A 14,612-nucleotide genomic window follows, 5' to 3' on the forward strand; every position below is an offset into this window, starting at 1 on the left:
GCCAACCCCTCTAACCACTAGGCTACCTGCCACCCCCTCTAACCACTAGGCTACCTGCCACCCCTCTAATCACTAGGCTACCTGCCACCCCTCTAATCACTAGGCTACCTGCCACCCCTCTAATCACTAGGCTACCTGCCACCCCCTCTAATCACTAGGCTACCTGCCACCCCCTCTAATCACTAGGCTACCTGCCACCCCCTCTAATCACTAGGCTACCTGCCACCCCTCTAACCACTAGGCTACCTGCCACCCCCTCTAATCACTAGGCTACCTGCCACCCCCTCTAATCACTAGGCTACCTGCCACCCCACGGCTAAGGCCTGTTCTTATCTCACCACAAACTCCCAAGGTAAATTATTGCTATTATAAACTGGTTACCAACGTTTTATTAGAGTAGTAAAAGTACATGTTTTGTACAGACCGTGGTATACGGTCTGTCAGCCAATCAGCATTCAGGGCTCGAACCACCTACTGTAGTGCATATGCTGTGTATGCTGGCTTCCAACTGTAATGCATTCATTTCGGTTGCTATTACTTTGCAAAGAGAGATTCCAATGTACTGTGGAAAATGTAAGGGTGATCACTCTACATACAGTAGCAAAGGGGCAGAATTCAGCTTTTAGACATTATGCAGGAGGGCCCATTATACCAGCAATGATTTATATTTTATTTAACAAAGAGCGAGATGATGTAAGTCAATTAAGAACAAATTCTTACTTACAATGACGGCCTACCGGGGAACAGTGGGTTAACTGCCTTGTTCAGGGACAGAACAACAGATTTTGACCTTGTCAACTCAGGGATTCGATCCAACAACTTTTCAGTAATTGGTTTAACGCTCTAACCACTGGGCTACCTACCGCCAAATTGATGCCGCAAAACCTGTCAATGCACACACTTCCTGCTACTGCACCCCGAAACCTGACCCCCGTCATCTTCTTTGTCTTGTTTGTCATTTACTTTGAAGTGAAAATGATCCATGAGGATGTCCTTCATGGCCATTGATTTCCAACAGCAGTGAAGCAGACGCAACCAGTCCTCTAATTAAAGAATATGGACCAGACCTTTTTTCCTCTATAGTTCTCCTCAGCTTATAAAGGCAATGGGGGATAATGTACTTGGGCTGTGGCAGCGCAGGTTGTTAACGCTGGTTCACAGTATTAATAAATAACATTCCTGCCTGAGTACATACTGTACGATCACAGCTGCTACATTGTGGGTTTGCATGCTACATTGTGGGTTTGCATGCTACATTGTGGGTTTGCCTGCTACATTGTAGGTTTGCATGCTACATTGTGGGTTTGCATGCTACATTGTGGGTTTGCCTGCTACATTGTAGGTTTGCATGCTACATTGTGGGTTTGCCTGCTACATTGTGGGTTTGCATGCTACATTGTGGGTTTGCCTGCTACATTGTAGGTTTGCATGCTACATTGTGGGTTTGCATGCTACATTGTGGGTTTGCCTGCTACATTGTAGGTTTGCATGCTACATTGTGGGTTTGCATGCTACATTGTGGGTTTGCATGCTACATTGTGGATTTGCTTGCTACATTGTGGGTTTGCCTGCTACATTGTGGGTTTGCTTGCTACATTGTGGGTTTGCTTGCTACATTGTGGGTTTTCTTGCTACATTGTGGGTTTGCTTGCTACAATGAGGCTATCAATTCAAACTTGGTATGTTTTCATTGATATTCTTGACCCATCTGGGCTGGTGAGATTTGTGGATTTATGAGTTCTGAAATTGCAATATATATAATATATATATTAAATGACACCAATACATTTTTACTGTATCTCATGGTTTCTATACATAGACATTCAGATACTCCATTAAAAATAAAGTGCCCAGTATCTTCTCCGTGCACTGACCCCAGGACCCCAGTGACATCTAATTAAACAACAAACCATCTAATCCAACAACAAACCATCTAATCCAACAACAAACCATCTAATCCAACAACAAACCATCTAATCCAACAACAAACCATCTAATCCAACAACAAACCGTCTAATTAAACTGATGCTCCGCTGATGGAGAGCTGTATACAGCCAATCAAATTACTCAAATCAAATAGAATTACTCTAAAATAATTTGTGTTTTATCCATGACTCACACAGAGTGACAGCGAATACGAAATCTAATATTCCCGTCGTTATGTGGAGTAACCAACCCGGCGTCTGTCCTTGGCCCTCAGGGCATAACGCAAATCTTATTTAAGGTTAATTTGGACTTTTTGTAAATAGGTTATGTTGGTTGGCAAAGCAGATGCCTCTGCCCAAGATTGGGCCACCTTGCTAGCATGTAATTGACATGGGACTGATTATTCAAAATAGGGCCTTATGGAGTGGGACACCAACTCGTAGGACGTCTTTTCTTCTGTAACTAGGACCCCGGTGTAATCAGAGAGGCCAGCTAAATCTAATAAACTCAAAATAAATGTGATCTGAAATGTTTTTAAATGAATTTAATAAGATTAAATTCACTTGAGCAGTTCCCCCATCTTTGGTTAATCCCTCATGCATTGTGTGTTTGTTTTTCACACAAAAAATGTAATAAAGTAAATGTTCTGGTATTATACGGTTTGTCCCACACAAGATGGAATGATACCTACATTTGTCAAATAATTGACTGCCGTCATTTCTGATAACCATTGTGGCCGATAACTAAACATCTGGAGATCTTTAATCAGTGCAATGTTTTCAGACAAGTTTCCCTATCAAATAGATACTTGAGAGCTCACCACATTTCACCACAACTGTTTTGCTAAAGGTTTTCATGCATACACATCTGTAGTTCAACCCTAGTCTGTATGGGTTTATATTTGAAGATTAAGGCTGTACAAAATACATAACCTAGCGTCAGAATCTTTTGTACCATAAGGAAAATATAATCAGCAAGAGAATGAATAGAGGCCCATTGTTAAAGGTTTGGACATAGAACTGAAATGCACAGTTCCTTCAGAAAGTATTCACACCCCTTGATCTTGCCAAATGTTGTGTTTAAACTGATTTAATTGTCTTTTGTTTTTGGTAACGATCTACACAAAGTACTCTGTAGTGTAAAAGTGGAAGAAAAATTGTTTACAAATGTTAGAGTTTATGAAAAATAAAACACTAATATATCTTGATTCAATGAGTATTCAACACGCTGACTCAATACATGTTTTTTAGACCTACCTTCAGCAATGCTTCGTGATCATGCATACGTGATATCCGATGAAGGTAAGAACGTTTAAAAAGAGGAAGAAAGTATTTTCCAGTACAATGGAGGACAACAAATGTTCTGAAAGATAAGGATAAAAATGCAAAGAGAAGAGTTGGACTGGCTAAATGGGAGGCCGGGGCTGCTAACTAAGCAAGAGAAGAAGAGTTGGACTGGCTAAATGGGAGGCCGGGGCTGCTAACTAAGCAAGAGGAGAAGAGTTGGACTGGCTAAATGGGAGGCCGGGGCTGCTAACTAAGCAAGAGGAGAAGAGTTGGACTGGCTAAATGGGAGGCCGGGGCTGCTAACTAAGCAAGAGGAGAAGAGTTGGACTGGCTAAATGGGAGGCCAGCCTGCTAACTAAGCAAGAGAAGAGGAGTTGGACTGGCTAAATGGGAGGCCAGCCTGCTAACTAAGCAAGAGGAGAAGAGTTGGACTGGCTAAATGGGAGGCCGGGGCTGCTAACTAAGCAAGAGGAGAAGAGTTGGACAGGCTAAATGGGAGGCCAGCCTGCTAACTAAGCAAGAGGAGAAGAGTTGGACTGGCTAAATGGGAGGCCGGGGCTGCTAACTAAGCAAGAGGAGAAGAGTTGGACTGACTAAATGGAAGGCCGGGGCTGCTAACTAAGCAAGAGGAGAAGAGTTGGACAGGCTAAATGGGAGGCCAGCCTGCTAACTAAGCAAGAGGATAAGAGTTGGACAGGCTAAATGGGAGGCCAGCCTGCTAACTAAGCAAGAGGAGAAGAGTTGGACTGGCTAAATGGGAGGCCGGGGCTGCTAACTAAGCAAGAGGATAAGAGTTGGATTGGCTAAATGGGAGGCCAGCCTGCTAACTAAGCAAGAGGAGAAGAGTTGGATTGGCAAAATGGGAGGCCAGCCTGCTAACTAAGCAAGAGGAGAAGAGTTGGACTGGCTAAATGGGAGGAGAAGAAGAGGAGAAGAGTTGGACTGGCTAAATGGGAGGCCAGCCTGCTAACTAAGCAAGAGGAGAAGAGTTGGACTGGCTAAATGGGAGGCCGGGGCTGCTAACTAAGCAAGAGGAGAAGAGTTGGACTGGCTAAATGGGAGGCCGGGGCTGCTAACTAAGCAAGATGAGAAGAGTTGGACTGGCTAAATGGGAGGCCAGCCTGCTAACTAAGCAAGAGAAGAAGAGTTGGACTGGCTAAATGGGAGGCCAGCCTGCTAACTAAGCAAGAGAAGAAGAGTTGGACTGGTTAAATGGGAGGCCAGCCTGCTAACTAAGCAAGAGAAGAGTTGGACTGGCTAAATGGGAGGCCAGTTGGAGAATAGTTGGACTGGCTAAATGGGAGGCCAGCCTGCTAACTAAGCAAGAGAAGAAGAGTTGGACTGGCTAAATGGGAGGCCGGGGTTGCTAACTAAGCAAGAGAAGAAGAGTTGGACTGGTTAAATGGGAGGCCAGCCTGCTAACTAAGCAAGAGAAGAAGAGTTGGACTGGCTAAATGGGAGGCCAGCCTGCTAACTAAGCAAGAGAAGAAGAGTTGGACTGGCTAAATGGGAGGCCAGCCTGCTAACTAAGCAAGAGAAGAAGAGTTGGACTGGCTAAATGGGAGGCCAGCCTGCTAACTAAGCAAGAGAAGAAGAGTTGGACTGGCTAAATGGGAGGCCAGCCTGCTAACTAAGCAAGAGGAGAAGAGTTGGACTGGCTAAATGGGAGGCCAGCCTGCTAACTAAGCAGCAAGAGAGAAGAAATGAGTTGCAAGACTGGCTAAATGGGAGGCCAGGGCTGCTAACTAAGCAAGAGGAGAAGAGTTGGACTGGCTAAATGGGAGGCCAGCCTGCTAACTAAGCAAGAGGAGAAGAGTTGGACTGGCTAAATGGGAGGCCGGGGCTGCTAACTAAGCAAGAGGAGAAGAGTTGGACTGGCTAAATGGGAGGCCAGCCTGCTAACTAAGCAAGAGAAGAAGAGTTGGACTGGCTAAATGGGAGGCCAGCCTGCTAACTAAGCAAGAGGAGAAGAGTTGGACTGGCTAAATGGGAGGCCAGCCTGCTAACTAAGCAAGAGGAGAAGAGTTGGACTGGCTAAATGGGAGGCCAGCCTGCTAACTAAGCAAGAGGAGAAGAGTTGGACTGGCTAAATGGGAGGCCAACTAAGCAAGAGAAGAAGAGTTGGACTGGCTAAATGGGAGGCCAGTCTGCTAACTAAGCAAGAGGAGAAGAGTTGGACTGGCTAAATGGGAGGCCAGGGCTGCTAACTAAGCAAGAGGAGAAGAGTTGGACTGGCTAAATGGGAGGCTAAGCAAGAGGAGAAGAAGAGTTGGACTGGCTAAATGGGAGGCCAGCCTGCTAACTAAGCAAGAGGAGAAGAGTTGGACTGGCTAAATGGGAGGCCAGCCTGCTAACTAAGCAAGAGGAGAAGAGTTGGACTGGCTAAATGGGAGGCCAGCCTGCTAACTAAGCAAGAGGAGAAGAGTTGGACTGGCTAAATGGGAGGCCAGCCTGCTAACTAAGCAAGAGGAGAAGAGTTGGACTGGCTAAATGGGAGGCCAGCCTGCTAACTAAGCAAGAGGAGAAGAGTTGGACTGGTTAAATGGGAGGCCAGCCTGCTAACTAAGCAAGAGGAGAAGAGTTGGACTGGCTAAATGGGAGGCCGGGGCTGCTAACTAAGCAAGAGAAGAAGAGTTGGACTGGCTAAATGGGAGGCTGCTAAGCAAGAGGAGAAGAGTTGGACTGGCTAAATGGGAGGCCAGGCTGCTAACTAAGCAAGAGAAGAAGAGTTGGACTGGCTAAATGGGAGGCCAGTCTGCTAACTAAGCAAGAGGAGAAGAGTTGGACTGGCTAAATGGGAGGCCGGGGCTGCTAACTAAGCAAGAGGAGAAGAGTTGGACTGGCTAAATGGGAGGCCGGGGCTGCTAACTAAGCAAGAGGAGAAGAGTTGGACAGGCTAAATGGGAGGCCAGCCTGCTAACTAAGCAAGAGGAGAAGAGTTGGACTGGCTAAATGGGAGGCCAGCCTGCTAACTAAGCAAGAGGAGAAGAGTTGGACTGGCTAAATGGGAGGCCAGCCTACTAACTAAGCAAGAGGAGAAGAGTTGGACTGGCTAAATGGGAGGCCAGCCTGCTAACTAAGCAAGAGGAGAAGAGTTGGACTGGCTAAATGGGAGGCCAGCCTGCTAACTAAGCAAGAGGAGAAGAGTTGGACTGGCTAAATGGGAGGCCAGCCTACTAACTAAGCAAGAGGAGAAGAGTTGGACTGGTTAAATGGGAGGCCAGCCTGCTAACTAAGCAAGAGGAGAAGAGTTGGACTGGTTAAATGGGAGGCCAGCCTGCTAACTAAGCAAGAGGAGAAGAGTTGGACTGGCTAAATGGGAGGCCGGGGCTGCTAACTAAGCAAGAGAAGAAGAGTTGGACTGGCTAAATGGGAGGCCAGTCTGCTAACTAAGCAAGAGGAGAAGAGTTGGACTGGCTAAATGGGAGGCCGGGGCTGCTAACTAAGCAAGAGGAGAAGAGTTGGACAGGCTAAATGGGAGGCCAGCCTGCTAACTAAGCAAGAGGAGAAGAGTTGGACTGGCTAAATGGGAGGCCAGCCTACTAACTAAGCAAGAGGAGAAGAGTTGGACTGGTTAAATGGGAGGCCAGCCTGCTAACTAAGCAAGAGGAGAAGAGTTGGACTGGCTAAATGGGAGGCCAGCCTACTAACTAAGCAAGAGGAGAAGAGTTGGACTGGCTAAATGGGAGGCCAGCCTACTAACTAAGCAAGAGGAGAAGAGTTGGACTGGCTAAATGGGAGGCCAGCCTACTAACTAAGCAAGAGGAGAAGAGTTGGACTGGCTAAATGGGAGGCCAGCCTACTAACTAAGCAAGAGGAGAAGAGTTGGCCAGGCTAAATGGGAGGCCAGCCTACTAACTAAGCAAGAGGAGAAGAGTTGGACTGGCTAAATGGGAGGCCAGCCTACTAACTAAGCAAGAGGAGAAGAGTTGGCCAGGCTAAATGGGAGGCCAGCCTACTAACTAAGCAAGAGGAGAAGACTTGGCCAGGCTAAATGGGAGGCCAGCCTGCTAACTAAGCAAGAGGAGAAGAGTTGGACTGGTTAAATGGGAGGCCAGCCTACTAACTAAGCAAGAGGAGAAGAGTTGGACAGGCTAAATGGGAGGCCAGCCTGCTAACTAAGCAAGAGGAGAAGAGTTGGACTGGCTAAATGGGAGGCCAGCCTACTAACTAAGCAAGTCACAGGAAAGATGTGACTACAATAATGTTTTCCAGTGTTTAACCTGCTGTGGTCTCAGGCCATTAAGTCGAGGCAGCAGGTTCTAAAGTCATTAAGTCGAGGCAGCAGGTTCTAAAGTCATTAAGTCGAGGCAGCAGGTTCTAAAGTCATTAAGTCGAGGCAGCAGGTTCTAAAGTCATTAAGTCGAGGCAGCAGGTTCTAAAGTCATTAAGTCGAGGCAGCAGATTCTAAAGTCATTACAGACATCACTTATCTACAATAATGGCAGCTTAGGTCCAGGGGCAAGACGGATGTATGCAACATTCAACTGTTTAACAGATTCTAAAAAATAATTTTAATAATCTTACTATGGCTAGCAGGGTTGGTCAATTCCATTTCAATTCCAGTCAATTCAGAAAGTAAACCGAATTCAACATTTTCCTAACTGAAAAGGATTAAAGAGAATTGTAATTGAAATTTCAGTGTACTTGATTTGTCTGGAAATGAAATGGAATTGACCCCAACCCTTAAGCTGGTCAACTCACAACATCAACTAAAGGACGGTATGCAGACTTGAGATCTGCAGTCTCTACTTGAAACTACAATAAAGCTGTCACCCCGCCTACGTTTTAGTCTGATCTGTTTCACCTGTCTTGTGCTTGTCTCCACCCCCCCCCATAATCCCCTGTGTATTTATACCTGCGTTTTCTGTTTGTCCGTTGCTAAGGTCGTCTTTTTTTGTCAGGTCTTACCAGCGTGTTTCCCATTTCTCCAGTTCTCAACTTCTTGTTTTCTAGTCGTCCCAGTTCCGACCCTTCTGCCTGTTCTGACCTTGAGCCTGCCTGACGTTCTGTCCCTTATTGACTCTGCCTTGGATTACGAACCTCTCCCTGTGTCACGACTTCTGCCGAAGTCGAAGCCTCTCCTTGTTCGGGCGGTGCTCGGCGGTCAACGTCACCGGTCTTCTAGCCATCATTGATCCATTTTTCATTTTCCATTGGTTTTGTCTTGTCTCCCTACACACCTGGTTTCAATCCCATTCATTACCTGTTGTGTATTTAAACCTCTGTTTCCCCTCTTGTCTTGGTCAGAGATGGTTTGTTATTCAGTATTGTGTTGTTTTTGTATTGGTGTGCGACAGGTCCTCGTACCCACTTTGTTTATTGCTTACATTTAGTGTTTGGAGTACGTTTCGTTTATTGTTATTAAATAGCTCCATTCCACTTCTCCTGCGCTTGACTTCCCTGCCACCTATACACACGACTCTGACACCCTGCCACCTATACACACGACTCTGACACCCTGCCACCTATACACACGACTCTGACACCCTGCCACCTATACACACGACTCTGACACCCTGCCACCTATACACACGACTCTGACACCCTGCCACCTATACACACGACTCTGACACCCTGCCACCTATACACACGACTCTGACACCCTGCCACCTATACACACAACTCTGACACCCTGCCACCTATACACACGACTCTGACACCCTGCCCTCAACCTGCCCTTTGACTGCCCCTTTATTATAATACATATTCTGAGAACTGGACCATCCGCCTCCTGTGACTGCATCTGGGTCATTTCCTGAGTCGTGCTAGTTATGCTAAAAAATGCTGAGGTATAGGCCGGGAGAAATGTAACCACTCTCAAATTCATAGACAGAGCTATGGACGCAAGGACTGACCATCCATGATATAAAAAAAAATATTGTTTTAAAGATGCACTATGCAGAAATCACTCCGCCATTTCCTGGTTGCTAAAATTCTAATACCGTAGTTCGCCTAATTTCAGTTTGTGACAAAACAAGCAAGTATGACGTAAAGAATCATTGTACCCTCTAGACATGCTGTGAAATATATTTTCCATTAACAAAAATCTTGTATTTTCAGCTGCTTGAAGCTGGTGTACAAAACCCTAAAGTAAACTAAAAAAATAAACTTAAAAATGGGAAGCATAGAAATAGAGCACATAGAACAGATCTGCCGCTTCTTAGACTTGCTTACAATGAGAATGACCGATCTATATCTCACATGTCTCTGTGAATTTGGTCGGGTTGCCCAAAAAAGTGACATATTGCAGCTTTAACCATCTTTTGGTGCTACTATGGTGTTTGTTTACATTTACATTGTTTACAAACATTGGGGTTAAACAAGCTTATATTTTAGGTTTTGATGGGGTGTGACAGTTTAACTAAGCTCATGAGGCATTTAGAAGTTATATTTTTGAAGAATCAATGGGTATATTATAATTAATTTATAAGTCCAAAAATGGATGTTGCAACTAAGGATTCTAGCCTCAACACACATTTCTGAGGAAGTCTTCCATTGACATGAATTAATGATTTAAGCAAAATTCTGAGTATTGCACGCTTAACTCAACTCTGAATTGGCTCTGATGTGAGAGGTTATCCCTGGTCAGTATTTTCCGTCACACAGCTAACAGTGTGGGTGCTGACGAGTGTGGACTCTTGCTTCACACTCTATCGCGCATATCAAGATATGTATCTCTGATACCTAACATATAAAAAATGTTGTACATTATGTGTATACTTTCTGTTTTGGTCCCCAAAAGTGATTCTCTCTTAACAGCATGATGATGTATGACACATACTGATGATGTATGACACATACTGATGATGTATGACACATACTGATGATGTATGACACATACTGATGATGTATGACACATACTGATGATGCATGACACATACTGATGATGTATGACACATACTGATGATGCATGACACATACTGATGATGTATGACACATACTGATGATGTATGACATGATGATGACACATACTGATGATGTATGACACATACTGATGATGTATGACACATACTGATGATGTATGACACATACTGATGATGTATGACACATACTGATGATGTATGACACATACTGACGATGTATGACACATACTGATGATGTATGACACATACTGATGATGTATGACACATACTGATGATGTATGACACATACTGATGATGTATGACACATACTGATGATGTATGACACATACTGATGATGTATGACACATACTGATGATGTATGACACATACTGACGATGTATGACACATTGTTCCTCCTCTGAGTATTTTCCTGACAAGCCTGCATAAAACCAGCCTGAGTCCATAACACTGAAACAGAGAAATAATCACTTCAGCAGTGACTCTGTGACTTGTACAGTAATTCCTTAGCCACAGCTGATGGAATAAGGAGCCTTGTTGTGGTAGCTAAGCAACAGTGCTTAGCTACCACACTCCGTGCCTCAGATTCAGATGCCAAATACTTGTCAAAGAGTTTTAGTAAATTGTCTCCTTGCGGATGGCACTGTGGCTGTGTTTATATTTGTTTCACTAATTGGTATTTTTTAATTGGAAAAATCAGATCAGAAAAAGATCTCTGAAAAAGATCTTATGTGATTGGTCATAAACTCAATTTGTAGAAAATATGTCCGAATTGGGCTGCCTGTGTAAACGCTGCCTGAGATACCATTTCAGAGGCTAATTTAAGCAATGCGAAACCACGAATATCTCTGAGATTTAGTTGGTAACCTAGAAAGCAATAAAGCGAGACTAAGAGACGTGCTTCAGTGTGTCTGAAATGATCACAATGAAATACCAAATCCCATCCAAAATTACTAATACATCTCTGAGGAGCTGGTATGATGGTGTGTGAGCTTCCTTTCAATTTGGAGGCATAAAACTCTTTGAGAAGAGAAAAAGTCAAGAGTGTTCTGCGAGTATAAAACGTTTTAACAATGTCACAAAGAAACCACCAATGTAGCCTGAAGGGATGTACTAACAATGTTCCTATATCAAAGAAAGTTGTAAATGTGTTCTGATGCTGCCCACAACGCCACAGAAAAGCACTTTTTTCGAGTTTCAGAAGAAAGCTGTTGAAGACAGGAGAACATCATTTTTCGAACTATATCAACTTTCTTTCTCATTTCCCAATAACACATTAATTACAGCCTGCTGGAGTATCACTCAAAATAATTTTCATGGAAAACGCATCTATATATTTAACAGGCCAATAGTGATGGTTGTATTCTGTTGTTCACCGTGGCTCACTGCCACTACCTAGGAAGCATTTCTAGGCAAACCAGTGTGGAAGACTTTTTAATGAAACATTTCATCTAAATTGGATGGCAAATACTAGATTCATGATACAAAGTTGAATGTGCAATTTGAGACTGTGAGCATTTGCCCCCCTCTGAATGTCTCTGCACCGCCCTGCATCGCTTCATCACAAGGGACAGATGGAAAACCAACACGTATATCTCTTTGTGACCGCATGTCGGGCTGACAGTACAGCCTTTAACGTTGGTCATCACGAAAGGGACTAGTATTGGCTGTGATTTGGGGCAGCTAAAAACTGCTTTAGATGTGCCATACTGGATTGAAACGTGACATTTATTTTCAAAATGGTGCCAATTGGTATCAATGCAGGTCTGGACAAATAAAAAACGTGTATGCTAGTGGGTTTTTTAACGGAGACTATTAACGAGAGCTATAGCTGCTCAATACTGTTGTATTAAGATAACAGAGAGCCCAAGATGTTATTAAAAGAGAAGGGGAATCTAGAACAACCTGAGCAGCCCCAAATACGGCCAGTTGAATTAAACTTGTGTTTTTATTGGCAAACAGATCGCAGGAATATAGATGATTCTTCCTGTGCAGCCTATTGAGGCATGGTTGGATGGACTAATGCACTTTGGACAGTTTAATGTGCAAGGCAGCAAGAGAGTTTGGCTTTGGGGAGAGTTATGAGGATGCCCAACTCCAAAAACAACTGTAAAAACCAACAACACAAAGAGGTCGACTGATATCTCTGAATACGCCAGACTGGAGTATTTACATCAGCAGACAATTTATCTCATGAGACTAAGCCAGCATGGCACAGATCTAAATCAAATAATCAAGGGAAACTCCAGACATTTGTGAGGGAGTGAAACAGCATCACAGAACTGATAACATTGCACAATTCAGCTCGCTTGAAATCACATGACATTAATTCAAGGGTATCCTGAATATCTGGTAGACAGCGAACCTATTACACAGCATGTTTGATCAGTAATTATAAACTGGGTGGTTGGAGCCATGAATGCTGATTTGACTGGCAGATGTGGTATATCAAACAGTATACTGTACCACAGGTATGACGAAACGTGTATTTGTACAGCTCTAATTACATTGGTATTCACTTTATAATAGCAATAAAACACCTCGGGGATTTGTGATATATGGCCAATATACCACGGATAAGGGCTGTGTCGAGGCACCTGCATTGGCCATATACCACACACCCTCGGGCCGTATTGCTTAAATAGACAGTTATAACACCCACAGCTGATTGTGACTGAAGCTATAAGTATCTTTTGACTATTATAATGTTATATATGATTCTTGGCAAAGAGGCCTATGGTGAGTCTATTGTCGACTTTACAATATGTCTTGCACAGTCATCCAACCAAAATGCAAGGTCGGTGAGAGTACATGACAGCGACCTGCCGGTGCCCTCAAATGCCTTTTCTATTATCCTTTGAAGTCAACATATTTCATGGCAACTTTGATAGTAGCCTTCCTGACAGTTCCTGAAAACCATTAGAACAGACTATAACATACAGTATATGACTCGCGATACGTTCAAGGGGGCTTTACACAGTTATAACGAATAGACAAAATGTCTAAACGCTTTTTGCAAATATGATGAGTCCTTTAATGTATATGGACGCCAGTGGACGGAAGAGCTATTTACATGTACTGTAGCCTATACTTACAATGATGAACAACATAATGCAGATAGATCGACCAGAGATATTTTTTTACTAGCCTGTTTTGAAAATGTTTATGACAAGTTAAGGTATTTCATTTATTTTTAATATTTTAGCTATCACAAATAAATGAGTGACAGACTTCAGAAGGGATTTTGCGACAAGATTTCTGACCCATCATTAACCTTGACCTGCAAACCATCGTAAGAAGCCTGTCGACGTGCAATTGTAACATTCAAATGAAATTATTAAAATAATACTACCAAGCATAGGCTGTCCCCTCTTTACGCATTGTGCTGGCCAGATTCCAAAAGTGCACACCACATCTAGGGTAGACTAGCTCTTTTAAAACCACATTTTGAAACGTAACCAAACATTAATGAAGCAAAGTTACAGTACACTTACCTAATAGTGAATTGGCAAAGCCGTACCATACACACCCACTTTCTCCTATGAGCCATCTTCCCTGTGTACTTGCCGCGAAACTGAACGGAGTTCCCACCACACACACCAGCAGATCACTGAATGAAATGTTAATCAGTAGCAAGTTGATAGGCGAGCGCAGCACCTTGTAACGGCAGAAGAGGACGAGAACCAGGAGGTTGTTGAGGAATCCGAAGCTGCCAATAAAGCCCAAACACACTGAGACTATCAGGTTCCCGGTCGGGCTGAGAGTGGTGCGGGATAAATTGTGTTCCAGGTGCCTGTCTGCAGCACCAGTACACAGCGCGCTATTGGCCCTCGTGCAGCCGCTGAAGCTCACGTTGGACACGATCATCGCAATCCGTTTTCGCTATACAAGCGCGCGCAGTGGATTGAACAAGAGCTAATTTGTGCTTGGCATTTTTAGGAAAGTTGGAAAAATGTGGGCTTCTGAGTTGGCTAACAATATATTAAAGTTGATGGCAGAGTCACTTGTTGCTCTGGGGAATTTGTTTTCCAAAAGTGGATCAAAATAGGCCGCGCGCTCGTTGGGAATGTATAACTTTGTTTTCCAGTTCAGGGTTTAAAACCAGCACAAAGTTTGAGGGGGCTGTGCTCCACCGTGTGGTAGTCTACTTAGAATCCACACGCACGGCTGGACAAGACGCCCCCCGTCAGTGTTTATATTGCTGTACCACTTTCACAGCTGACGTCTGCGCCAGTGAACAGCACGTCCTCACAGGGTCTGTGCTATGCTATCCCGGGTCCTTGGAACATTACAGAACAAGTGGACTACAGCATGCTACACCTTCCATATGCTGCCGACTCTCAATTTATTTCGATTAAAATCTAACAAGATTTAGGCTAAATGCAGTGCTGTGATAGTTTCAGTGATAGGCTCATGTTATTTTGTGCGGTAGTAACCGCCACACGTTCCTGTTGGTTGCGGGCGCTGTCCATGGTCCTGCAGCCTGTGTGTCCTGAAGTCATTGCCAATTTGACATCAAAGTTCTAGAAAACGCCAA

General features: G+C 44.0%; 1 protein-coding gene across 1 annotated transcript in view; it reads right to left on the reverse strand.

The window, feature by feature from the left end:
* LOC115103390 (pinopsin-like) overlaps window positions 1–13,942 on the reverse strand; it is a 59,635-nt gene extending 45,693 nt beyond the window's left edge. The window contains exon 1 of the mRNA XM_029624301.2: window positions 13,570–13,942. Within this exon, the coding sequence (XP_029480161.1) occupies window positions 13,570–13,942 (373 nt within the window). The remainder of the gene's footprint in view (window positions 1–13,569) is intronic.
* Between the last annotated feature and the right edge of the window lie 670 nt (window positions 13,943–14,612).

This window comes from Oncorhynchus nerka, linkage group LG20 (genome assembly GCF_034236695.1).
Source record: "Oncorhynchus nerka isolate Pitt River linkage group LG20, Oner_Uvic_2.0, whole genome shotgun sequence".
Taxonomy (NCBI): Eukaryota; Metazoa; Chordata; class Actinopteri; order Salmoniformes; family Salmonidae; genus Oncorhynchus; species Oncorhynchus nerka.